General features: G+C 35.7%; 1 protein-coding gene across 4 annotated transcripts in view; it reads right to left on the bottom strand.

Annotated features, from left to right (window-relative positions):
• Nucleotides 1-662: 662 nt before the first annotated feature.
• Nucleotides 663-22,394, bottom strand: part of cplx1.L (complexin 1 L homeolog) — a 129,313-nt gene continuing 107,581 nt past the window's right edge. For 3 of the 4 annotated variants that reach the window (XM_041581670.1, XM_018248055.2, XM_041581673.1), the window contains exon 4: nt 663-3,639. In XM_041581670.1, the coding sequence (XP_041437604.1) occupies nt 3,445-3,639 (195 nt within the window). In that variant the 3' untranslated portion in view covers nt 663-3,444. 4 annotated transcript variants of the gene reach the window in all.

Below are 22,394 nucleotides of genomic sequence, written 5' to 3'. Positions count from 1 at the left end.
TATTACTGATTAAATCACTGGTTCATACACACAGATTCTTAATTATATATATATAAAACAACATGCATCACCCAGAAAAAAGTTCTTGCATTATATGAAAACAAGAAAGCATGTTTGCAAGCTGAAACGTAAGGTAACATTTACTTACTGGGACAGACAGACAGATAATGATAATCTATACCTTCAAACTCAAAAAGTATGTTTATAAATTTTTCAAAATGTCTGTATAGCTATACGTTGTAAATAATCATTACATTGGTACATAGACTTGCTTTAGCAGTATTGCTTTACCCAAATATTGTTGAAATAAAGTACATGTCAACTGTAGTCCAGCAAGGTCAGAGTTGGAGTCTTAAAGCAATACTGCATTCTAAGACAAGTCCTCCAGAACCAGCAGCCCAACTGTTCCTCCAATCTTGGTACTCCTGAGTACTGGAAACATTAAACAAATGTTCTATCACAAATATTTAAACAGCACTATTTTTACCCCTGAATCATTTATTGTTTATGGTAATCTCATATAAAATGCCTTTTTATTTAGGTCTAGGAGATACAAATCCAGCTAGAAAAATATTACACATACCCAAAAGAGTTGCATATTAATAAAAAAGTGGCATCATACAGTTAGATATATTCCTCTAGAAATAACTGAAAACACCGCAGAAGAAAAAAATCTGAAATCACTTTATTTTTTATTGGCTGTGATTCCATTCGAAAAGAACATATTTTGAATTGATTGATATCATGCAATGGACGATAGCACGGAAAATACAATGACAATTACATTCACAAAAGCCTCTACATCTTTCTGCTCTTGGTTGGAAGTTCATAGCATGCATTCAGTATGAGTCAATTAGCTTTTAAATTTACAAAATTATTCTGATGATCACAAAACTATGGCTGAGCAGGTTAACTTCCTTGTGTGAAAACATTTTATAAAGACTGATACCCAAACATTTTATTTACGTTGTGCACAAATAACAGAGAAAGAGAGCGGTAACACATACTAACATGGCATACACAGAAGACATTACATTTTGCTCACAACAACATACCTGTAACGTTACAACATCATATCGGTAAGCTGATTGAAGGGAACATATAGAGCAGCATTGGCGTGTGTTACTCTGATACAGAAGGGATAAAACACTAAACTAACGTACAGTAAACGTAGACTGAGAAACTCCAGTGCAAATTAATACATGATCTAGTCTCTCTGACACATTTTAATCGTCCTAAATTAATATTGCAGTCTGATTTTATATGGCTTTCTCTAAAGGTAGATGAAAATGGATGAAACTCAATGCAACATTTATTGAATCCTTACCTTCTAAAAACCAGAAGATGATGATTTGCGTTTTCATGGAAACTAGGAAAGCTTGCAACTTAAGCACCCAGACACTGGCAGGATATTAAATCTAGTATAATATAACACCCCTCTTTCCTAGTTAAAAGAATGATAATACAAAAGACTACCTCAATTACCTGAGATTAAACACATTAAACAACAAAAGCCACTGTAGATGACAGAGATATTCAGAATTACAATGAAAGCAAATGAACCAGTTTTCTCTTTGGTTTTGCTATAAGCCTCATGTTAAATTTGTTATTTCAAAAGAATAAATCAGGTATATCTGAAACAGTAAATTTGTGAATATAGTAACTGGCAATAGGGTAAGATTATACTTATTTTAATTAACTGAAGTCTATATGTATTATTATATTTTAAAAGAATTCTCAATTTGTAATTGGACTTGAGATGGTGCTAGTAGAAACTTCTAACGATGAAGAAGAAAGAAACACACCTCCATGCATTGTAAAATAATGTGTACATAACTTAATAACCACTCAGAAATGTGAGAATTAGTGAACCAGTGTGGTCTCTTCTGTGCCCATATAATATATTTAAGAAAATGTTGATTTCAAATATCAAACAGGCCCTGGTTACTAACCTGATATAGCTTTAAGTAGAGTAATTAGCACTAGGGAGTTTTATATAGACATAGTAAAATCTGACAGGTAAAAAGTTTACAGCTTTATAACCTATTTTATGCAAAATTATATGTACAACTGTATGGATTAATAATCAAAAAATGTTAGAATTTAAATCTGTTATTATTCAGCTACTGAATTGGTGTATTGTTGCAACCATCCAGCAGAAGAAGTAGGTTAACAAGTCTCTTTAATGGGATGAGCACATCATTATAAATGACTTTGGCCTTGCTTGATGGGAAAACTTGAACTTCAAGCCTAAATCTCAGTATGCCAGTGCATCTCAACTCCTAAATTGTTGCTAAATTGGTTATCTAAACGTTTCTTGACCCATGAAAAATGTCAACACTATTCTTGTGTATCTAAGGCGTTTTGGTTCACTGGGAATTGATTACACTGGTTCAAACTTAGACTGTTTGCTTGGAGAGCAAATATTTGTTATTTATATTTTAAAAGAAACTGTATTAATTCAAGTCTCCCAAATACACGGAAATTCCAGCATAAAATAGACAAAATAAAGAGTTAACAACTTTATGTCTCAGGCAGTGCTCTAATTATTGCTTCATATGTTCATTATATTTTGTGAAACATCATTTAGCACTTATTCTACGACTCAAATTTAGACACTAATTTAAATTTGTTTTTTTTTTGGTGATCATTTTAAAGGTTCATCAACACTTAAGTATGTAGAGGCTTTTCATTTGATGATTTTCTGATGGTACAATTATCTAGCACTGAATAGGTTCAATCATCACAAAATAAAATACAATGTTGAATAAATATGCTAGTCTATGTTAGTGTTTCTGAAAACGTTTCACTGAAATACCTGTCTTCTTGTTTTATGCTAACATGCTAGAAATAACTGTCATTATAAAATTCATTTTTTAATTTTCAGTTCTATGATTAGTTTAATGGAGGCTATATTTTTTTAAATTTATTAATGGAGTAGGCTATTTTTCCACCATAAAATCTTGGATAAAGGTGTTCCATGTGGTTCATTTTCTGAATGTTCTCTTTTTATGGATATGAAATCACAGATACATGTCAGTTTACAGTGATATGTTGCTTTAATGTAAACTGCAAATAATTTCCACATTGACCAATAAATACTACCCATTGTGTATAGCTAAACTACTAATATAAGTGTAAAAATTATGATTTATTTAAATATATCTATGTATACAACTGCCAGATCTTAACATACATTATACTATGGCTTATAATAAAATTGCGTAGACTGCAGTTCATAACTTTGACATCCATTTAGAGGTGTCTACTGTATGAGACTATGTACAAAAGGAAAGGAAGAAAGAAAGAAAAGGGACTAGAGTAAGCAAAGTTTAAGAGACGGAAGGGGGGTAGCATGTGGCAATATTAAAATTTCCCATGAGAGAGTGGGAAATACATTGCTTCTCTGTTTATGGTTAAAACAGTCTGGCAGTCTATTGGGTCTTATTTCTTGAACATATCTTGAAGTGGACCCGGTAGATATTTAATAACTGTATCTAGAATACTCTCTTCCTCTTCTTCTTCATCTCCACAGCCAGGAGGTATTGCCTTCTTTGGACGCGTTAAACTCCCTTCAGCTGTTGCTTCCATTGCTGCCTGTGCCTCTGCTTCCTTTTCTTCTCTCTTCTTTATTCCATACTGAAAAAAGAAGTACTCAAGTTATATATTATATTTATTTATATATTTTACTGACAAGCATTTTGTTCCTTTTTTTAAAACATTATGTGATAAGTGTGTTCATTCAGAGACGTACCAGAAGATATGCATATGTTGTATTTGTCCATTAGTAACAAGATAAAGTATTAGCAGTTTCATGAATGCTTAGGTCTTTAAAGAAGCCCTACTAAAGCTACACAAAACGTGATTAATATGAGTAACATAAATGTTAAAGGGGACCCGTCACCCAAAAGAAATAATCAAAATCCTATTTAATCACATTAGTCAAGCAAAATTAACTTTATTTAAATTATTTGATTCTTGTTTCCTTCAGTCTGGGGATTCAAAATTATAGCAAACAGGCAGAAGCCATTTTGTGGACACTGTTATTAAGGAAAAGCTTTGCATTATCTCAGAATCTTGTTTGTGCACCAGAATGGGGGGACCTGATGTTCAGCGCCATTCCCTGGCTACACAATTAAACAGTGAAGAGAACTGGGGGAATGTGGGGAGAGCAGTGACATCTAGGAAGCGCTGAATGGAAAGTGAAAGTAATTGTCTGCCCGCCTCTATGCCATTGGCATAGAGGAGGGGCAGGCAATATTTGACTGATATTTTTATATGAGCTTCCAACAGCTATGAATGTTTTAATAAAAAATAGAAATTGGATTTCATGTTTAATTTGGAAAGGTCTTTTATTATACAGATTTTTGTGTCTGGGTGACAGGTCCACTTTAATTGGCACAGGAAGATAGCATTCAAGGTTTTTTCCAGCTTAATAATTAACTGTGAAAAAACAAATTCGTAGCACTATGGAAATAGGAGGCCCTAACATTGGAGAATGGAGAAGCGAGACTCATACAAGAAGAAGGTACAATCTACAATTTGTAAAACCTTTTTATTTAAGGCAGGCATTGCATAGTTCAGATAGGACATTGTAGTTATATATTTCCATTGGAGTCATATTTTAGCCGATATTATTGTGAGATATTGAGTGAATAAAGTACCCCCTATTGTAGAATATAAGGATATTATAAGTTACCGATGAGTTCCATGACCATATAAAAGCACAAGGCTGAATGCCAAAAAATTTTATACAGGTCATGGAACTGAACCTTTTAAAAATAATCTTTTATCATACCATTCTGAAGGCCTGCAAGCATTTTTTGACTATGGTAATATATTCTTGTCATACCACTAAGCATGGTAAAATATACATTAATCTATGCTTTGAACATACAGTGCTAAGAAACAAAATCTAGAATGTACAGACCTCCAGAACACAGCAGAGAGCTATCTTCACAGAAAAGTAATTAGCAATCTAATTTTGTCATTACAAGCAGTTAGATACTGCTGATAAAAATAGCTGAACCACCACAAAAGAATTACAATTAGAAAGAAGGTCTAAAATGTGAATGGATGTGGGAAAAGACTGGTGTCACTTTAGCTGGGCTAGAAGAAATGAAAAAAATATACTAAAAAAAGATAAAGCATGATGTTAAAGAGTAAGTGTGTTTGTGAGCTTGTGTTCTTTGCCCCTAATATTATTCAAGTGTAGTTGAAACATTTCTGTACCATAAATACAGAAAAAACTGGAATCAATATGCAAGCACCTTAGTTTTAAGGACAGCGCTCACAATGAGTTGTGTTGCATGCTGAAAATGTTGGACAAATTACTTATTTAGATCCACTATCTGCTCTGTGCATGCAATATTTAAACTAAAAACACTTCATAAATTTTCTTGGGCCTGCCACCAACTCCTAAAAACAATAACTCCTTTCCATTCAGTGGTAAGTAGGGTGCTGTTTAAGGAAGAATACACTTTCAGGATTCAGCTAAATAAGAACTGGAAATGAAATCCTAATTTGCATATACATTTGTGAAATCCCAGGGAAAAATGGCAAATTCCATAGTTATGTGATCTAAAGTTACTTGTATTTGGCTAAAGTTGAATACTACTGAAAAGGGCTCCGATTTGGTGCATCAATAGTGCTAGTGTTCATCAGCAGTTCTATGTTAACAGCACACCAGGCAGTCATAAAGAAAGCGTACTTAAAGGCACACCAAAGGAAGATGACTGCCATTTTTTTAATTATTACCAGTTTGTAAGTGAGTGTTCACTGCAGTAAGCTTTGACTGGAGCCCCCTTCTATCCTTGTTACCTTTACATACCATTCCACCCACTGATGTTGTCTGTAAAAAAATCACTTAATTGCATTAGTACAGATATGGGCTGTATCATTTGTAAACTCTTTATCTAGAAAACAACACCTAGGTGTAGGTGACTGATAAATGGTGTCCTCATTTGTTTGTACATTGCCCTAAAAAATGGTCACTAAAGGGACCCTTAGTCTATGGAGGGAGTACTTTTTCCCTTCCTGGGTCAAAGCATAACCCCTAGCTACCCCAAGGTGGCAGTGTACTAAAGTATAAAAAGGGTAAGCCATGCCGCTCTAGAATCACCCACGTGAAGAAAGGAGAAGTGTAACCCTAGCTGAGTATATGTTTTAGTAAGTACTAGCTAGGTCTCTCTAGGAAAGCCAGCCAGGTTTACGGCTAACTATATGAGCAGCTTTTGGCTCCACCTGAGGAAACAAGAGACGCTCTGGGTGGACTGTTTGAGACGTCTCTCTCAAGCTTTATTGGCAGGATTGCTCTACTTCTGGTTTTTATTGTATGTGCTAACTGCTCAATTTACTATAGCCTTACATCTAGAAAACAGCAATGTCATTTTCCACTGAATTCTAGTTTGCACCAAAGTTTGCATCAGGTCGCGTAACTCATGGAAACCAATTAGCAATCAGTATTTACTAATCATAATTTTGAAGGAACACATCTGATTGTTTGCTGTTCATTATTAGACCAGGTGCAAATCATGCAACTTTATAACCATAACCATAACCATGTAGCCAATAAGCTGAAAACAGAGTCATTTCTTATATTTCTAAAGTACAAGCAGCTATTACTGATCCATGGTCATTTTAAGGCAGCATTGAAGCTTGAGTGCAGTACATTAATATCACATATACACAAGTATGGCAAAAGAGCAACGTTTTACATGCAATACATTGCAAATGCATCACTATGCTTTGTTAGCACTAATATGTTAACCTATCCAAGCACAAAAAATGTATATGTCTGCCAAAGAAAAAATGGAGAAAAGACTGCACTTAAAGTTCAAATGCTTACAGTAGCCTTAGCATAATTTTAACTGATGGCAGGTTTTGTATCCAATTGTTTTCTAAAACTCTCTTCCGGGCAATTTCCAATTGTCAAGCATTAATGTAAAAAAGAGAAAAATGCCAAAGGGTTTTCTGCAGCACAGGGTAATCCAAGTGAAATAATCATTAAGACAGCAAATCTTTGAAATAATATTTAAGTGGCAGCTGGTATTTTCCAAGAATAACATGCACGCAATCTAGGGGGGGGTGTGTTTAATTGCTCTTCTAACTAAAGATTTTACATTTTACATTTTTTTCAGTAAAAACGTCTTACTAACCATATTTTTAAGTATCATTTTATTAGACCCTAATCCCTTATCTACGGACACCTTGTCTTATTGCATTACAGTTAGCACCATTTAATTATGTTTGATACTAAAGAATTTTTTTGTGGTTTTTCATTTGTTCCCGATATTGCAAGGTTCCAGAAAGTCACCACTCACACATTTATGTCCTCTATTAAATGCACATATTAATCATAAAGATTACTGCCAGAGTTTATTAAAACAAAAATCGATTGGATCACAATGATTAAAATTTGAGAAGTTATTAGTGAAACTGTAAAGAACAATTGGTCAGTTGAGCAAACATAGATAGACTATTAGCACCCAGTGTGATTTATATATACAGGTATGGGACCTGTTATGCAGAATGCTCAGGACCTGGGGTTTGGTGGATAACATATTTTGTTATTTGGATCTTCATTCCTTAATTCTTCTAGACAATCATGTAAACATTAAATAATACCAATGGGCTGATTTTGCTTCCAATAAGAATTAATAATACCTTAGTTTGCATCAAGTGCAAGATACTGTTCAATTATTACAGACAAAAAAGGAAATCAGTTTTAAAAATATGGATTATCTGGATCAAATGCAGTTGAAGGGGCAAATTCACTAACCTCCAGAAATTCGCCAGCGACGGCTTCACTCACATCGCCACACTTCGCCAAGCGATTATTCGCCAGGAAAACGCTAATTCACTAAGTATAATCTTGGGCACGATGGCAAAGTTTCGCTAGCATTAATTCGGCAAGCAAAGCGAAGTTGCGCTAGCATTGGCTAATTTGTATATGGCAGAAAGTTGAATTTCAATGGATGTATATGTTGCAGCAAATACATTACACTACACAAGCCCAGGGAACCATAATAAAATAAACTAGAGTTGTTATAATGCCCTACACATGTGCCCAGTGTATAGTTTATGTGCCATATGTTAGGAAATGTAGGGGGGAAGCCAGGTACTCTAAAAAAAATTTTTCAATCTTATGCAGCATATCACCCTGAAAAACTGAAAAGACGCCAGCGTTTTTTGGGACTCTATTGCACTTTGCCTGGTCAGAGGTGGCGAAGGAAAGTCTGGTGCCTGAGGTAACGTTCATTAAATTCAGCATCTTAGGGAATTTGCGTAGTTACGTCCATTCGCCAGAGCGAAAATTTGCCTGGAGTTAGACTCTAGCGCTACTTTGCACTTTATCTCCTTCGTTAGCGAAGTTACGCCATCGCCCCGTTTGTAAATTGGCGAAGTCTCGAAATGACGTCACACTGGCGAATTTTTTTAAAATTGCCCCTATGGGAGATGATCTTTCTGTAATTTGGACCTGGAATGGGACTGCACATTCAATGATTATGCTCCAGTCAGTATATTATTGGTAGAAAAGCAGTTATCAGGAAACTATAAGCCAAAACTAACTATGAATACACATACATATAGAAAAAGTTTGAAATCGTGCTCCAAATTAAACCCATTATTTTGTTTTTCTTCATCATTTTCCTTATTTGTCCATTCATAACTACATTGCACAAAATAGATGTAAGATTGTGGAACCCAGGTCTCTTATTCTGTGAGTCACTGAATTAATTTTTTTAGGTGCATTCATTTCTTTCCAACTATTTGTTCCATCATTTTTATATGATCAAAGCTGTTCGGTCTTTTGGTGAGTACACCGCATATATACCAGACTCTGGGTTCTGCACTTCTCAATGCCTACAGTACTCGTGACAAGTTGTGGTTTTAATTGCAGCTTGTCAGTATCTTGTAACAACTTTCTTTTGGATTGTAGTACCAATTACTGTCATTCACAAATCTGTCTTATAAAAGAATTTGCATTTTTAGTGAAAAGAAAATGATTTGCAGGTTAATTATTCCAGACAAATTGCCGCAAGTCAGTAACTAGAGCTACATACATGTATAAATGGTATAGGCCACTGCATAATAAATAATATATTGTGTTACTTGAGTATGAGGTAGATCTTGACATTGGCTGCCCTGGTTGCAAAATCTCTTTAAATATCAACTGATGCAGAAGGTACAAAAAAAACAATAAATCTGCAGAAATGTAGCCCGTCCTTGTATATACAAAAAAAAAAAAAGGTTTTATGTAGGTCCATTCAAACAGAACTTCATTACAGGTTGACTCAATTTGCACAAATGGCTCCAACTCAAGAAAAACAAGAAAATGGTTGAAAGTACTCTGCAACCTATCCAACAAAAGTTCTAAAATACTGTATGTCATAGGGGGCCTAACAAAAGTGTTCAGAGTACAAGTATGGGATCCATTATCCAGAAACTCATTATCCAGAAAGCTCCAAATTACAGAAAGGCAGTCTCCCATAGAATATATTATAATCAAATAGTCCAATTTTTTTTAAAAAATATTTCCTTTTCCTATTTAAACAGTACCTTGTGCTTGGTCCAAAGTAAGATATAATTTGTCCTTATTAGAAGCAGAAACGGCCTATTGGGTTCATTTCATGTTTACATGATTTCTAGCAGACTTAAGGTATGAAGATCCAAATTACGAAAATATCATTTATCTAGAAAACCCTAGGTCCCAAGTATTCTGTATAACTGTAGCTATGACCATTGACAAGGAGCTGTTTATTCCCATCTATTCTAATGCTAACAAAGAATTTAAAACTATACTCATATTAACTGCCAATGGAAAAAACACAAAACAACTCCCAATAGCCAGATTTTTAGGTCCATTTACAATTCTATTGACAATAAGGGGCCCATTTACTTAGTTCGAGTGAAGGAATAGAAGAAAAAAAACTTCGAATTTCAAATGTTTTTTTTGACTACTTCGACCATCAAATGGGCTAATTCAACCTTCGATTAAGACTTCGAATCGAACGATTCGAACTTAAAATCGTTCAACTATTCGACCATTCGATAGTCGAAGTACTGTCTCTTTAAGAAAAAACTTCGACCCCCTAGTTCGCCACCTAAAAGCTACCGAAGTCAATGTTAGCCTATGGGGATCGATCGATCGAAGGATTTTTCGTTTGATCGAACAAATAGCGCTAAATCCTTCGACTTCGATATTCGAAGTCGAAGGATTTAACTTTGACAGTCGAATATTGAGGGTTAATTAACCCTCGATATTAGATCTTACGTAAATTTGCCCCCAGATGTCTACTTGCCCCCAGAAGTCTACTTATGATCCAAAAGCAATCAGAACTATACTCTGAGCTTTCAAAGTTTCCTTTAACAGAATATAGCTGAATTCACCTTTGTCTCCTTTGATGATTTTTTTCAATGAATTTAAAAATGTTGCATATCTAAAACCCACAATACAGATTGACCCTCCAGTATTGCTAAAAACTAATAAGCTTTAAGTGTTGTCTGTGTTTTGTAGTTAATGTTGTTTTTGTTTATTTGATATGCAATTGGCATTCCCATTTGAGAAAATATTAGTAATTTTGTATAATTTCAATGTGTAAATCAATTCACTTATTGCATGTTTCCCCTTCAGCCTATTACAAAAGCTTGAATTTTGTCATAAACATTTGTCTCCATTATGATTTCAGGGCAATTTTAACCATTTTTTCTCACTTCATCGTATTTGGGAAAAAATGAACATTTCATTCACCCAAACTAAATCTTTAAATTACTTTACAAGCTTAGAACTGGTGAAAATCCATTACTTCCTGAAAGGATGAAGAATGGTGGCAATGTGTTTGGCAAAAGGAGAAGGAAGGAAGCAAACATGTTACTACCTAGTGATGTTCTATCCAAATTTTTTGAAATTCTATTTAACAAATATAAAGTCCATTCCATTTTAATAATACTTTGATTTAATCAGAAGCTTCATAAATCTGCAGTTCCAGCAGAAATGAATTGATGTAGTAATTCAATACCTGAGGCTTAGGAGCTTATATATCTAAATTTGGTTCTGGAATCAAAAACGTTGTATCAGTTATATCAGATATATCAGATATTTCAGATATATCCAAGCATCCAAAGATGATAATGTTGCACTGAAGATCCATAACTAATGTAAATATGTTGAGTGTGAAGGACAGATACTGTGGTCAGATTATAATGTCGGCTTCAGCTTGGGTTAAATTTGTTTTTGTCATTTTTAATCATAAATGAATATGAAATTGTTTGGTGCATATGATATATATGACCTTTACCTCTTCTGTTCTGAGTTGGAGGGCAGCATTTCTTGTTTTTCTAAGAAGCTGTAAAAAACTTGTTGATTGGAAAACAAAATGTGATGCCTGGATAAACTCTATCCAGTTTGTCTCCAGGCACTAAAAAGGCACTAAAATGTTGCATGCATATTGAGGAGTGAGTTGCTATTAGTGCCTGATGTGTCAAAAACAAACACAAGTGGGCATTTACAATGCATGTTTTGCTCAGTGTAAATTTACATTCTGGTTTCATTAAACGCAAGTTGTGCATATTTTGGCTCTTTATTCACTTTCATAAACAGGCATAGTGCTTGTTTAAATAGATTTATATACAGTATATAGATTTATATGCATATAGTATATTTCTCATCTTGCCTGCATATGAACTCGGACAGTCATGTCTTCTGTTTTTAAATGCAGAACCCACAAAGAATAAAATGGTCCTGTACCACGAGAATTATAAATAGCTATGCAATAACAGGTCCAATAGCAACATATAATTCATCTGCTGAAAAAGAGCAAGTACCAGATTATAGGATAAAGTGCAGACAAGGGGAAAAAAACACTAATTTTCATTGATTTAACTAATATTATTCTATGCCAAAGCAAAGCCAGATAGAAATAAAAGCCTTGCAGCATGATAGAAAATCTCCATGATTCTGATTACACTTTTTAGCATTTCGGAACTCAGGCAGGAGATAAATGTTTTCTTCTGCATGCATCACTGCTATCCCTGTAAGGGATATTAGTTCAAATTAATTTTACATTTCTGTTATTTGTACAAAAATTGTGTTTGATTCAGTATGTCTGCAAAGTTGCTGACCGTTATGCTATGTAGATGATCATTGTAATCACTGATAAAATACAAACGCCAGAAACTATAATTAAGGTTTTTATCTCTGTAAACCAGTTGAAGGAAATAAATGAAACGCAAGTTATTAAACCATAACAGCCCCCTATAATGCTAGAATAAACTGTTAAAGTGATAGAATGAACACAAATGTCCCAGTAAGGTTTGCTGAGTAAATCAGTGTTGTTTTGTAAAAATGTATATATCATTACTTCTTCTTGCTGGAATGGGGAATCATTTGCCATTTTTCCTAAAAGGAGACAATGTCACCTTTGCGTTAGCTATTAGTATGTTAAAGAAAGTCCAATTCTTGCCACATTTCATTGGTCTCCATTATTTATTTGTTTTAGTTTTTTTTATTATTTGCCTTCCTCCTCTTCCTCTTTTCAGCTTTCAAATGGGGGTCATTGATGCCTTCAGCCAAACAGCTATTGTTCTCTGAAGTTATAATTTTATACTTATGGTTACTTTTTCTTGCTCATCTAGCAACCAGATAACTGCTAAAATTCTAAACTGGAGAGCTGCTGAACAGAATTTTTAAAACTCACATTGAATGCCCTCTAGTTGCACATCAAGCAGGGGTGCAAGATAACGCAGTGTCATTGATGAATCTGATTATTAATCAGGTGCATTTTAAAGGGGTGGTTTGCCTTTGAGGTAACTTTTAGTATGTTATAGAATGTCCAATTCCTAGCAACTTTGCAATTGGTCTTCATTATTTTATAGTTTTTGAGTTATTTGCCTTTTTCTTCTGACTCTTTCCAGCTTTCAAATAGGGGGTCATTGATCCCATCTAAAACCAAATGTTCTGCAAGGACACAAATTTATTTTTAGTGCTACATCTTATTACTTGAAAAAAGTCAAGTTCAACCCCTCCAAATGAAAACCCAGGCCTCTCCTATTCAAATTCCAGTCTCTTATTCAAATCCGTTTATGGTCATTTCTACCCTAGCAACCCGATTGCTGAAACTGCAAACTGAAGAGCTGCTGAATAAAAAGTTAAATAACTCAAAAAACACAAATAAAAAATTAAAACCAATTGCAGAATATCTATAAGATAGCTATATCTATACTAAAAGTTAATTTAAATGAGCTCTTAAGTGGTTAAGAAAAAAAATAGAAATACTTTTTTTTCTGAATAACGTCTGGCTTCGTTTTTCTAATTATCTAGATTTGTGTGTGTCATTAATCCTATGTTAAGTAACATTGTAATGCTATGTCATTTATTATAATAAAGTCTCTTAATTACAGTATGTCCACCCACTAAGTTCTTCTTTCTTTGTAACATATATCTTTGCCATGCTGAGTAGCAGTCTTTTGTCATACTTACAAGCACTTGTACGGATGTACGATGTCCTGCTATAGCTGCAGTTAATAAATCAATTAATAAATCAATATTCTACCTCGTGAGTCTCTCTTTCGCAATATAAAGATTTTTCTCTGACAATATATTACAAAAAGAAATGTAATTTTCTTGTGTAATCGTTATGTTGATCCCTGGAACTAGCAGATGCACCAGGGCTGAGTTTGCTCTTGAATAGTGATGGCTGCATATTGGTACACTCAGCATTAACCTAATGGCATACCTTCACCTTTCTATGGCCACAAAAAATTTTTCACAAAATTTGGCAGGTTATGAAAATATTTCTCCTTATCTAAACTGTTTTTTTTTTTGTGTCTCAAAATTGTTACAAAGTATCTTATTTGCACCTGTTACCTGTTCTGTGCTCTCTGCTAAAAGCCAATTAAGTGAGAAACTTTGTTTCTTTTTCTGGCTGTTCAGTGCAGAGCAAATAGGAACTTTCCAGTACAAATGATGGACTGCAGGTTGAGTTGTCAAAATAGGGACTGTCCCTCTGAAAAAGGGACAGTTGCGAGGAATGTCTAATGTAAACAAATTGCATATCTTCTAAATACTTGTGATTATTCTTCTTTCTGATGTTCTGCTGCATTAGAGTTTCTTTTACTCATCTACGATTGGGGCAAATATAATCTATCATCTTTATCCTTAAACTTTTAAAACATTTTTACTCAGCAGGTTGCTATTTAGAACACTGTATGAGACACCTCCTCTGTAAAACATGGCATCCAAATGTAATTTTGTAATTACTATTTTGTTGTTGTCCTCCTGTCTGGCCAGGGGGAGTATGTTAACTTGGGAAGCATAGAGATGCTCTGAACAAACGCTGTGGTTTTGAAACAGAATTTGCCTGATACGGGGATTCCAAAGAGGGACTACCTTGTGACAGCAGAGAGGATTTTTGTTCTGTATTCTTTGAAACTGCAATCTGGTGAGGTTTTGACTTTCTGTTATAGCACAGAACTTGTGCCTTGTTTATTTTGCCTGATCTGAACAATAAACCACAGGCAGACGCCTGCCCATTTTTGTTGCAAAGCTGAGTGTCCTGTTTACATGTAGAACTGTTTTACTTGAGCCCTACCCACTGCTACAAGCAATTTCCCTATAATATATATATATATAATACACAAAAGCCATTATTATTATATCCATATAAACGGTGAGTTCTGATGTCATCAGTTATAAATGGTGAGTTCTGATGTTATTTCTGTCACATGACTCACTGAAACTTGAGATTATAATAAATAAAGTACCTCCAGTTGCAAAATATGAGGATATTAGAAGTTACCTCAGAGTTCCATGACTTGTATTAAAACATTCGGCCTTCGGCCTCGTGTTTTTATATGGTCATGAAACGCCTCAGTAACTTATAATATCCTTATATTTTACAAGGGGGGTACTTTATTCACTATATAATATTTGGAATGCCTGCACTCACATCTCTGGTTATTAAGTGTGCCTGGGTCTAAGCCACTATAAGAATTATTCACATCTCCTGGAAGAAGCAGCACTTGCAGGACTTATGACAATGTAGACATTTTGGGCGTTAGTAACTAAAATCCAAATAAAAAAAGCTTGACCAAACTCCCATGCCCAATTTTGCATTATTTATTAATAAATTAACTTGATTTAATTGGATAGGTAAAAAACTTGAGCGAAAAAATCAAGCAAAACCCTGAATCATACGTTTTTTTCCGGGCTTTTTTCCCGAAAAGCTCAAGTTTTTCCTGAAAACCCCTGGATTTTCGGGCTAAACCCACGAAGACCACTTTAATTTGGGATAGGTGCCTCTCCAATTGACTTACAGTATACAGGACCTCAACAGGTTTGAGATTGTGGATTTTCAGATTTGGGCTTTTTGCAGCACCGGGGTATAATGCATTTTGAAAAAAATTAGTTTTTTTTTTACCATTATTGCCCTAAAAAGATTGACCAGAAAAATTTGAGGTTTAATAAATGACCCCCTTTACTAAAGATAGAACTGATGTTTCGGCTGTTACACCATCCTTTGTCAAAGTTACATTAAAAAACACCCTTAAATACATGAAGGGAACAAGTGACGTGACCAGCAGTGTGACGTAGTCCAAAGCAATGATGTGACCAAAACCAATAAAGGGGTTGTGCGTGTCCACCCCCAATATAAACCCCATCAGATTGGTGAATAGAGCAAAAGAGTGGTTACCACACCTAAGGATGGTTGCTATAAGTGCCCTTCATGTACTACCTGCAGTAACCTGATCTCTGGCCCTCAATAATTAGTTTCATACTTGCCCTGATCCATTCTAATGTTTGCCTGCATCTTCGATTCTTTATTACCATGACCTCTATGTATGGATTTGGGTGATGGATATTGTGATTTCTGATGAATGAAGGGGTTTATTTATCAAAGGTCAAATGTTAGAGTTAAATGTTGGTAGCAACCGGGAGGTGAGTGCCCTATACCATCAGTTCATGTCTTTCCGCTTAGTTCTTCTGCGTAATATTTACCTATTTATGGTTATGCTCTACTATTCTACACTCTAATCAGTGCTTTTATTTGGTTTTATTAAAAACACATGGATCTGCAACAATGTTTTTTGTAGAACAATGTCTACATAGTATACATTATATTCAAGCCTACTGTGGGGTTGAACTCTTTTGCTTTATTCACCCATCCAATGGGGTTTATGTTGGGGGTGGACATGCACAAACCCTTCGTTGGTTTAGGTCACATCACTGCTTTGGACCACGTCATGGGTTCGCTTTAAATATTATGTATTTAAGGGTGTTTTTTAATGCACTATGTAACTTTGATAAAGGCTTTTGTAACAGCCATAACATCAGTTCTGTCTTCAATCAAATATCTACATCCGTCCTGCAAGTGTTACTTTCTCCAAGGGATGTGTAAATATATATATATACGTGGATCTATGCTGGGTTAGTCAACATGAATGACAAATGGACGATCAGAGGAAGAAACAGGCAAGAATTAAGAGGTCATTATTTAACATTTGTATTTAAATAAAATGGCATTTTGATATTTCAGAGCTTTCTATATAACAATTTTTCCCTATTCTTGTATTCTGTTAAATGTTTCATCTATCCCCATGGACATGAACACATTGAAATATACATAAACACAATTTTTATATTGAGCACGCACACAAATAGGTTATACATGTACAAACACTGTCATTAATTAGACAAAGTGGCACTCATTTACTTATATGGATCCAAAAATGCACATGTGGCATAATCCCTAGACGCCAATCACTAATAAGCTTTGATCAGCGCAGTTGCAATAATGAAAGCAACTGCCTATTTAGTTGCTATGGGTTACTGTACATAAGTTTTTTTAACCTGTTTTAGACCATGAGAGTTTTGTGCTCTCTTGTTTACTTTGAAACTGATATATACCAGTGCAGAGCTACATTTGTTAACAAGCAAAAACATTTATATATAGCATGCCTTTCCAGCATACTCACATGGTTATTCAGTACGGAAGCATTGTATGGTTAGCACAAGTGTATTAGTGTATTATTGATCTCTATTTTCTTATTTTAATACAGCACAAATCAGATACAGGTATGGGATTATATTCTGGAAACCTGGTATCCAGAAAGCTCTGAATTACTGGAAGGACGTCTCCCAAAGGGGCAAATTCAGTAAGCGACGAAAATGCGCTAGCGACGGCTTCGCCGCTAGGGATGTAGCGAACGTCGGAAAAAAAGTTCGCGAACATATTCGCGAACTTGCGCAAAAATGCGAGCGGTTCGCGAACGGTTCGCGAACCCCATAGACTTCAATGGGAAGGCGAACTTTAACATCTAGAAAAGACATTTCTGGCCAGAAAAATGATTTTAAAGTTGTTTAAAGGGTGCAACGACCTGGACAGTGGCATGCCAGAGGGGGATCAAGGGCAAAAATGTATCTGAAAAATCTGCCTGTGTGTGCTTGGAAGAGATAGTGTAGGGGGAGAGCTGTTAGTGATTTCAGGGACAGATGATAGTAAGTTTGCTGGCTAGTAATCTGCTTGATACTGCTCTGTATTGGAGGGACAGAAGTCTGCAGGGATTTGAGGGACATTTTAGCTTAGGTAGCTTTGCTGGCTAGTAATCTACTGTTCTCTTTAAACAACTGCCATACGTTGACCTTGTAGGCATTGTTTGCCCAGTTTTTTTGGACGCAGCCACTGAAGCACAGTTGCCAGAAAAAATATGCCATATAAATGCTGAAAATAGTCATTTTTCGCCATTACGTAAAATATATTATGGCTGCTTGAAAAAAGTGACTCCGGTGTTTTTTCTGGAGACGGTAATATTATGGATATTTAGACAGAATGGGAACAAGGTCACACAGCTCGATGGCGGGTTGAAGAAAACAGTGTGCAAATAATGCCTACAAGGCCAACGTATACACTACTACAGCGGTGGATACGGATTACGTAAAATATATTATGGCTGCTTGAAAAAAGTGACTCCGGTGTTTTTTCTGGAGACGGTAATATTATGGATATTTAGACAGAATGGGAACAAGGTCACACAGCTCGATGGCGGGTTGAAGAAAACAGTGTGCAAATAATGCCTACAAGGCCAACGTATACACTACTACAGCGGTGGATACGGATTACGTAAAATATATGAATGCTGCTTGAAAAAAGTGACTCCGGTGTTTTTTCTGGAGACGGTAATATTATGGATATTTAGACAGAATGGGAACAAGGTCACACAGCTCGATGGCGGGTTGAAGAAAACAGTGTGCAAATAATGCCTACAGGGCAAATAATGCCTAAAAGGTCAACTTATACACTACTACAGCGGTAGTAAAATAAAAAAAGTAAAATAAAAAAAAAATGAATATTAAAAAAAAAAAATTAAAGTTGGTGCTGCTGAACTACTAGGAGCAGCAGATTAGCACACCAGTCCCACTCCCCAACACTGCTAGACTAATAGCACTGGGCTCTTATAGTAGTAGTAGTAGTAGTAGTAGTAGTAAAACAACAAAAAAATAAATAAAAGCAGTCCTTACAAGGACTACTGTTATTGCAGCAGTCAGCAGATGAGATCAGAAGCAGGACAGCTGCCCACTGCAGCTACATACAGAGCACTGCAGTAGAAGGTAGATTACTAGCCAGCAAAGCTACCTAAGCTAAAATGTCCCTCAAACCCCTGCAGACTTCTGTCCCTCCAATAACAGAGCAGTATCAAAACGATTACTAGCCAGCAAACTTTCAACTGTCCCTGAAATCACTAACAGGCAGCAGCTCTCTCCCTACACTATCTCTTCAGCACACACAGGCAGAGTGAAAAAACGCTGCAGGGCTTCGGTTTTTATAGGGAAGAGGAGTGGTCCAGGGGAGAGCTTCCTGATTGGCTGCCATGTACCTGCTGGTCTGGGGTGAGAGGGCAAAAAAAAGCGCCAACAATGGCGAACCCAAAATGGCGAACGTCGCGCGACGTTCGCGAACTTCCGGCGAGCGCGAACACCCGATGTTCGCGCGAACAAGTTCGCCGGCGAACAGTTCGCGACATCTCTATTCGCCGCACATCTCCACACTTTGCCAGGCTTATTTTCACTAGGGCTGTGCAAATTCACTAAGTTCCGAAGTTGCACACAGGTTACCGAATGGTTGCAAAGTTGCGATAGCAATAATACAATAAGCAGTCCGAAGTTACGCTAGCGATGCCTAATTAGCATACGGCGTGTATGCTGTAGCAACTACATAACACTGCACAAGGCCAGGGCAAATTTAAAATTAAATAGAGGTCTTATATTGCCCTACACATGTGCCCACTGTATAGTTTAGGTGCCAAATGTAAGGGAGAAGGAGGGTACCCCAAAAAAAATTTACGATCTTTTTCAGCCTATCACCCAGTAAAAAGTAAAAAACGCCAGAGGGAAAAATTTTCAACTATTTTTGAAGAAATTCCTATCTACTCTATTGCACTTCGCCTGGTCTGAGCTGGCAAAGTAAATTGTGGTGCAAGAGGTATCATTCAGTAAAATCCACAAGTTAGTGAATTAGCGTAGTTACGTCCCTGCACCAGAGCGCAACTTCGTCTGGCGTAAGGGTGCGAAGTAGCGCTAGAGTAGGTCTACTTCGCTAGCGAATTTACGCCAGCACCCGTAAGTAAATCGGCGAAGTGGCAAAATGAAGTCACGCTGGCGAATTTTCGCTAGCGTTAGCCACTTCGCCCTTTAGTAAATTTGCGTCAAAGACTCCATTTTATTCAAATAATACAAAATTTTAAAACCGATTTGCTTAATAATAAAACAGTGGCTTGCACTTGATTCAAACTAAGATATAATTAAACCAGCCTATTGGGTTTATATAATGTTTACATGATATTCTACATGAACTTTTTAATATATCTGTAACTAATCTGACATCAACCTATGTAAATTATTAAGGTAGTCTTTCCATAGGTGAAAGTCTTCACTGGCAAGTGAAAGCCATGTGTATTTGAGAAAAACTATATATACTGTATACACACATATATGTGCACCCAATAAAAAATGGGATGAGCTGCATTCTAGTGTGTGTTCTTTATTATGGAGAGGTGGCTCCATATGGTGTCTTTGGAAGAGATCATGCTAAATAAAGAGAAAAGCAAGAATGGTCTTTCTCCCTCCAAATATAATATTCTCTTTTTTCACTTAGTTAGGACTGACGCATCGACACCGTCTTGACGGGGCGCGTCAGCTTATGCATACTTTGTACAAACTATGTAACTAAAAGTGTCTCCCCACTAAAAGTTGTGCAAAAATAAGTTTTCCCTAGGGGCTATAGATCCATTATCTGGAAAACCTTAGCTCCAGAGCATTCTGGATAACAGATCCCATACAGATGAATATTGTATTTTATGTGAGCATATACATTATCATCTTTTTGCCGGTGTTGCTAGTCTTTGAAAATATATGAAAATTTACTGTGCACCTGGGCACACAATGGAAGCCCTGTGCTACCCTTCAGTTTGAGAGTTTATATATATATATATATATATATATATATATATATATATATATATATATATATATATATATATATATATATATATATAGTGTCTCAACAACTAAATTGTATCTTATGCTTTTTACTTTACCATTTAGATTTACTTTACCATTTAGATTATTTATTATAACCAATACATTATTTAAAGACAATTGATTTTCCTTATGGGAAAACTAAAACATATATACAGTATATTAGTGTGCATCTCTGCACTACAATTATCAGCAGCCTGATACCTTTTGTATATGGTGCACAATTATCTGTTATATGTTAAATTCTCTACTGTTGCTTGAGCATCCCAAACAACTGGATTAACTGGATTAAATATCTAGATTATTTTGCCAATAAATCTGACATACAAATAAAAGAATATTGTGTCATGGTGCTTTGTTCAAGCTGAAACCCTTATTGTATATGTATTTCTGGTGAACAAGTGTCATTATATTTCTCTACAAAAACAGTGTCATTAACTTTATCTTCAATTATCTTCCTCCAGCAGGAATAATCCCCTTGGCAGATAATGCCATGGTAGCATTCCTATGACTTTTTCCCCCGGTAACAAGAAGCATAAAACTAAATATCATGGGTATAATATGATCACTCACATGTATAATTCTAGACTCAAAAATTATATGAGGTTGGAAAAATGCTTAAAATATACAAAAAATTAGTAGGAAGCCTACAATGCCAGTAAATAAATGATGTTGTGAATCAGAGCTCATCTAATTGGGATAATCTTTACAGTAAATTCCCAGAATTAGCTTTGAAACCTTCTTCCCTCTAAATGCATTCCCACTTGTCTGTTATAAATTACATATTTTCTAGTTGAACAACTACAATTATTTATTAAACTCTTTAGACTGGTTTATTTGTAGTGATGGGCGAATTTTTGCCGCAAATTTTCGCGGGCGTTTCGCGAATTTCGCGCCTGGCGAATAAATTCGCCCATCACTATTTATTTGTATGATTGAACCCTTTTTTCTATCCAATAAAACACAGTGGGGCTGATTTACTAATAGGTAAAGTGGCCGACGGTATCGAAAATTCGGCAGAAATCTCTTCCGTAGGGACCGTGCCAATTTACTAATAGGCGTAAACGACAATTCACTATCGAAAGACACAGTCGCTAGCGCAGTTTCACACCCTATTGCCAGTCATACTTAGCTCAGGTGAACGGTCGTTACTCCGTAAATTCACTAAAGTGCGAATTTTACAGAACATTACCTCTTTTGCCAGCTTTTCCTTCGCCAACTTAGACCAGGCGAAAACGAAACTACATCCTCCTCATTCTTATGTCAGTGACATCATATCCTGTATGCTGGAAAGTCATAAAAGTTGTAAAAAACATTGGCGTCTTTTAATTTTTTTAAAGCGGGATTGCCTTCAAAAGTCCTAACTATTAAAGATTTTTGATTTAACCTTTTTTTCAACCATTTGAGGGGCATATCAGATGGTCATCCCCACATAATGGATACTAATACCATTATGGGTGCAGTGGGCAATGGACATCCCCACTAAGGAAAAACTTGCACCTCAACTTTGGCATAGTTGGAGTTAATACAGAGAATTGCACACAACATGCTGTGGATGCTATTTGAATAAAGCTGGAATTCTGAGAAAACACTGCATCGGGGGTTAAATACATGGTGATTTAAGTCAGTTGAAACAAATTGCACTTACATTTGTTAACGTGTCTTTATATTTCTTCTTGTACCCCTTGCTAGGGAAAAGAAGGGTCATTAGCATGCAGAACGAGAACCTGTTTTTTCATAATATGCGTAAATGTCTTTTATGGTTGTAACAACCAGTGCTTAGCAATGACCCAGGTTTCTTCAGTCTGGTTATGAGCAACTGCATATTATGCGGCATATAGAGTTTCTTCCTTTTAACAAG

Source organism: Xenopus laevis, chromosome 1L (genome assembly GCF_017654675.1).
Source record: "Xenopus laevis strain J_2021 chromosome 1L, Xenopus_laevis_v10.1, whole genome shotgun sequence".
Classification (NCBI taxonomy): Eukaryota; Metazoa; Chordata; class Amphibia; order Anura; family Pipidae; genus Xenopus; species Xenopus laevis.
Note: the sequence above shows the minus strand (reverse complement) of the source record. Positions and strands in the feature narration are given on the sequence as shown.